At 34.0% G+C, this 6,000-nt stretch overlaps 1 protein-coding gene across 1 annotated transcript in view; it reads left to right on the forward strand.

Annotated features, from left to right (window-relative positions):
• LOC132551313 (structural maintenance of chromosomes protein 5-like) overlaps positions 1-4,929 on the forward strand; it is a 29,205-nt gene extending 24,276 nt beyond the window's left edge. Inside the window, exons 23-26 of the mRNA XM_060215438.1 lie at positions 337-564; positions 939-1,118; positions 1,668-1,763; positions 4,603-4,929. Of these exons, the coding sequence (XP_060071421.1) occupies positions 337-564; positions 939-1,118; positions 1,668-1,763; positions 4,603-4,731 (633 nt within the window). The 3' untranslated portion in view covers positions 4,732-4,929. The remainder of the gene's footprint in view (positions 1-336; positions 565-938; positions 1,119-1,667; positions 1,764-4,602) is intronic.
• The last annotated feature ends 1,071 nt before the right edge of the window (positions 4,930-6,000 follow it).

Consider the following 6,000-nt stretch of genomic DNA (forward strand, 5'->3'; position numbering starts at 1 on the left):
TAAAGGAGAGAAGATTTAGTGGAACATTTGGCCTGTAAAGATTACATAACAAATTTGGCTTCTTCATTGAATCCATGTGCAATATAAATTCTCTCATCTGTAGAAGTTAATATGTGACATATTTTGCCTAATATACCAACATAATTTTCAAAATAATTGTTTATAAGCTTATAAATACAAATAACCACAATCAGTCGACAAACAATTTCCTTTAATACACATATATCACAGTGTATTTAATTGGTTACCTGTATGGTGTTAATCAAGAAAGAAGTATATTTTGATGCTAAGGAGAAATTTTCGATCTGAATGATAATTGACTATTTACATATGTAGATTGTGAAGGAGTATGAAGCACGTAAGAAAGAGATTGCTGCTCTGAAGGCCGAGTTGGAAAAGAGACGAAGTGCCATGGCAGGCCATCAGGAGGAGATTGAACGTGCCAAACAACAGTGGCTTGAACCACTTAAGGTTCTCATAGATACCATCAACAACAATTTTAGCTACTTCTTCTCCTGCATGAGCTGTGCTGGTGAAATAGAACTTAGTCAGCCAGAGAACCAGGTATAAAGCATAGTGATGATGTGTTTTATCGGCGCTTTTTACATGTAAAAGTGTCAGGGAGATCAGTTGGCAAGATTAATGCATGGTTTATTGTAGAGGTCAAATAAACAAGTCATTCTTGTTGAAGATGAGAACTGAAATGATAGCGATGTATTGTTGAAACATGGCTGTTTATTGTACTTAAAACCACAGTTTTAGATACTGAATCCCTATGGAACATACTTAATTTTGTGTATGACCAAAACTTTTGTTGTTTAAGAATTTGTACAAGCCTTCTTGTAGATAGGAGTACTTTCAGTAATATTTAAATAAAATTATCAATTTAGTGATGAAGTGCAAATTTTACAAGAACTATGTGAATTGTTGTATTGTAGGAGGACTATGAAAAGTATGGTGTTAAGATCAAAGTGAAGTTTCGTGATAATGAAACTCTTCGGGAGTTGACCCCACACCACCAGTCAGGTGGAGAGAGGAGTGTAGCCACAATTCTTTACATGATGGCACTACAAGAACTCGCCAAATGTCCTTTCAGATGTGTGGACGAAATCAACCAGGTATAGTCAGATCTCCTGCAATATATTTGATGAAATGTAGAGTGAAGAATATTGAATGTTAAATGCTGATGGAAGTAATCAAGATGATGGATGGCTGTCTGAAATGGAAATAGTTTTGGTTAATTTCAGCCCATGACATGTTAATTAACTTTAAAGTCAGTGATATAAAATAAATTTCATCATGTTTATAGACAGGTGTTGTTTTGCTGATTTTAACTGAAAATTCTTTGAATTACAAATCTTTGATATGGGAAGACTTAGGCCTATATATGGTCTGAACATGAACTTCCATGACAAAGCCTTGTTCTAGTGTAGAGTGTGCATCACGTTTTTGAAAAGTAAAAATTTCCTTAAAAAGTGTGCCCTATACACATATATATACATATGGTTATGTGAAAGTCATATAAAACAAGATTTTACTGCTAGAAATCTGAAACAAAAAGTGTGTTTTAACAGAAACTGAATCATTTAGTCTTACAATTAAAATGAAATACACCATCGTAAGGTTGATTATTGTAAACATAGCTTATGCGTGTTATACTTTTTTAGGGAATGGATCCTATCAATGAGAGAAAAGTATTTGAACTTGTGGTACAAACTGTTTGTAAAAAGTCTTCATCACAGTATTTCCTGCTTACTCCAAAGGTAATGTATGCCTTTTTATGTAAAATAATGGTCTCTCCAGCATTTTCAATAGACTTCCTGTTGTACACATCATAATTAGTGATGCATGAAACAATATCATCGACTAGGTATTTCAGAAAGCAATAAAACCTAATCTAAAGTCACTGGTAGTGTTGAATGGAGATGTGATATTTGTTAAATTTGAACTGTTATCATTTATTTCTATACTAAAGGAAATACAACATAGGTTTGGCAAACCTGATGTGTGTGGCTCTCAGTTTGACTTCAACATTGTCAAACACTATCAATTACTTTCATTAAGAAAAATAAAACATTACTTCCTGTTTCCAATATCTCAACTTACCTTCAAATTTTCTGCCAACTCAAACCTTTTTCACGCAATTTTCAAAGAAGAGTTAAATACATTGAGTCAAGATTTCTCTCTCTCATATAAACCATGTAAGGTTATTTGTAAAAATGAAATTTGTGGTTACCTATTCTTAACATTTAGCTCACCTAGTCTGAAGGATTATAGGGTGAAAGGGAATCAATTTTTATTTAAGTGGTGGGTCTCTGTTCCCTGAGGCAGGAAGGACAAGGCCCAAATAGAGAAATGGAGCAAATCCTTTTAAATCCTTCATTGCCCAAAAGTTGTCTGAGGAGTTAATGAGTAAAAAGAAATCCAGTTTGTATAAATGTTTGGTCTCGACCCCTTTGGGTGAGTGACAAGGGAAATACTACAATTTGTTTTTACTCCATGTTGTGTCTAAAGCATCTGACTCCTACAGTGAAGGGAACTTAATTTTGTGTAAATGATGCAACTGATGCCCATTGGGCAGAGGAATGGGGCATTATTGAGAAAAGAAATAATTTTTGTTTAGTTTAGATGAAGCATTTTCAGTTAATTAAACCAGGTCAGTGATACAGGCCAATATGCCTCTTGTTCCAACATGTTACTGGAAACAAATATTTCTTGACTGGCCTGGCAATTTTGTTTTTACTTTCCAGTAAATTGATGAATAGATAATAGTTACATAAACACTCAAATATCTGTGTTGTGTTATTAACACACCCAAATGTCTGTGTTGTGTTATTAACACACCCAAATGTCTGTGTTGTGTAACAAACACACCTAAATGTCTGTGTTGTGTTATTAACACACCCAAATGTCTGTGTTGTGTAACAAACACACCTAAATGTCTGTGTTGGGTTACAAACATACCTAAATGTCTGTGTTGTGTTATTAACACACCTAAATGTCTGTGATGTGTTACAAACACACCCAAATGTCTGTGTTGTGTTATTAACACACCCAAATGTCTGTGTTGTGTTATTAACACACCCAAATGTCTGTATTGTGTTATTAACACACCCAAATGTCTGTGTTGTGTTACAAACAAACCCAAATGTCTGTGTTGTGTTATTAACACACCTAAATGTCTGTGATGTGTTACAAACACGACCAAATGTCTGTGTTGTGTTACAAACACACCCAGATGTCTGTGTTGTGTTATTAACACACCCAAATGTCTGTGTTGTGTTATTAACACACCCAAATGTCTGTGTTGTATTATTAGCACACCTAAATGTCTGTGTTGTGTTATTAACACACCCAAATGTCTGTGTTGTGTAACAAACACACCTAAATGTCTGTGTTGTGTTACAAACACACCCAAATGTCTGTGTTGTGTTATTAACACACCCAAATGTCTGTGTTGTGTTATTAGCACACCCAAATGTCTGTGTTGTGTTATTAGCACACCCAAATGTCTGTGTTGTGTAACAAACACACCCAAATGTCTGTGTTGTGTAACAAACACACCTAAATGTCTGTGTTGTGTTACAAACACACCCAAATGTCTGTGTTGTGTTATTAACACACCCAAATGTCTGTGTTGTGTTATTAGCACACCCAAATGTCTGTGTTGTGTAACAAACACACCTAAATGTCTGTGTTGTGTTATTAACACACCCAAATGTCTGTGTTGTGTTACAAACACACCTGAATGTCTGTGTGGTGTTACAAACACACCTAAATGTCTGTGTTGTGTTACAAACACACCTAAATGTCTGTGTTGTGTTATTAGCATACCCAAATGTCTGTGTTGTTACAAACACACCTAAATGTCTGTGTTGTGTTACAAACACACCTAAATGTCTGTGTTGTGTTATTAACACACCCAAATGTCTGTGTTGTGTTACAAACACACCCAAATGTCTGTGTTGTGTTATTAGCATACCCAAATGTCTGTGTTGTTACAAACACACCTAAATGTCTGTGTTGTGTTACAAACACACCTAAATGTCTGTGTTGTGTTACAAACACGCCTAAATGTCTGTGTTGTTACAAACACACCTAAATGTCTGTGTTGTGTTATTAGCATACCAAAATGTCTGTGTTGTTACAAACACACCTAAATGTCTGTGTTGTGTTACAAACACACCTAAATGTCTGTGTTGTGTTACAAACACACCTAAATGTCTGTGTTGTGTTACAAACACACCTAAATGTCTGTGTTGTGTTATATCACCTTTCACCTTCTCCTTCAGATGGGATTTCACTGAAATTGAAACTATATAATAATATAGAAGATCTAGTATTCTGATCATAGGATTTATACTTAAGTCATCTTTGTAACCTAGAAAATATCATTGTTATAAATAATTGTCCCCACACAATATAAATCTAGCTCGTCCTGTAAGGTTTAACTCCATTCTACCAACAACAAAATAATTGTCCCCACACAATACAAACCTAGCTCTGTCCTGTAAGATTTAACTCCATCCTACCAACAACAAAGTATTTATAATTTGTTTATAATCTAAGCTCATTGACACGTTGGTAATTGTTTTGTTTCAGTTGTTGCCTGACCTTCTGTACGCTGACAATATGACAGTTCTCTGTGTGTACAATGGTCCTTCAATGTTAAACCACACAGATTGGAGTCTGAAGAAATTCATGAGGAGGCGACGTAAAATTGTAGATTAGATCCCGAGGACTAGTGGAGTTGGGATATATTTAACATAATTGTGATACATTGGTGAGAGAGAGAGAAATGAAAATGATATGTCCTAGTAAGAGAAAGTGATTAAGGTAATGTTCCATTTGGTGCCAAACTATTTTTAAGCATTGTTATATATTTTACTGGAGATGAGGCCAAATTAAATCAATGTTTTCAACAGAACTCTCCATCTTTTATTTCTTTAAGAACTTTCGGCTCTTTAATCTGTTTTAATACTAACAGAAAAAGTGCAGAAAAAAAACTGTTGATTGTTTTTGGCCTTACAGATATCGTGAATGCACGAGTTATCATCACTGTTAATTATTCATGATTAACATTCATCCTTCACACAGAAAAAGATGGAAGAATAGTTTCTGTATTTTACCTAGGAAACACTGTCATTAGTCTATTTCAGACCTAAAGATTGGTATTTTTAGTGCTAGAGATCATAACATCAATATTACTGAACAATTAAGACTTTTCATACCACTAACATGGTTTAGGAAAACTGTCAGTGCTTTGTTTTATCTCGAGTTTTGATAAACAAAATTTTCAGCTAACACAAATGTCATCAAATTGATGCAATTATTTTTGAAAAAAAAGGAAGTTTTAATTTTCAGTAATATTAGATTGTTATGTGATGTATACAGACTGAAGTGATCAAATTATATTTTGTAGTTTAGAACTAATTTCATGTGATATGAAAACAATGCAAAAACTTTTGATCATGAAACGATTTTCAGACATTCCAATTTTTTTTCTTTTTTCAGCCCATCATCATCAGATGGTAGGCAGTTCAAATCAACCCATGTCCATCATCCATTTGTAAACAATTCCTGTTTATTTAGAAGTTCTGCATAGATATTTCTCAAATTTCATTTCATATGTAGGTCGTCTTTAGTGGTGCTCTTTTGATACTGAAAGGTGGTGGTCATCATTTTTTTTACAAGGATAGTTTGTTATGTTGATTTTGAATGCTAGTGACACCCTTTTGGTTTTTTGGGGCTGATCAGGTGAACTCTCTCATTACTAAACAAATCTTCCTCAGATTTTATCTAAAGGTTCCCTTTGGTCCCTAGATGTGCCCTTTGTTACTGAATAGAAAAACAAAATTGTTGACATGCAACCATGTTGGGTTTGAGGAAGATTATAATCACTGTTTGTTGTATAAATTTTCAAATCTCATAAAAATAAGAACAAGAACAGAGAAAAAAATGAAAATAAGGTAATAGAATCATCTTTTTAAGAATTAATAA

This window comes from Ylistrum balloti, unplaced genomic scaffold, assembly GCF_031769215.1.
Source record: "Ylistrum balloti isolate Yb309-2 unplaced genomic scaffold, AGI_CSIRO_Ybal_v1 Utg370194, whole genome shotgun sequence".
Classification (NCBI taxonomy): domain Eukaryota; kingdom Metazoa; phylum Mollusca; class Bivalvia; order Pectinida; family Pectinidae; genus Ylistrum; species Ylistrum balloti.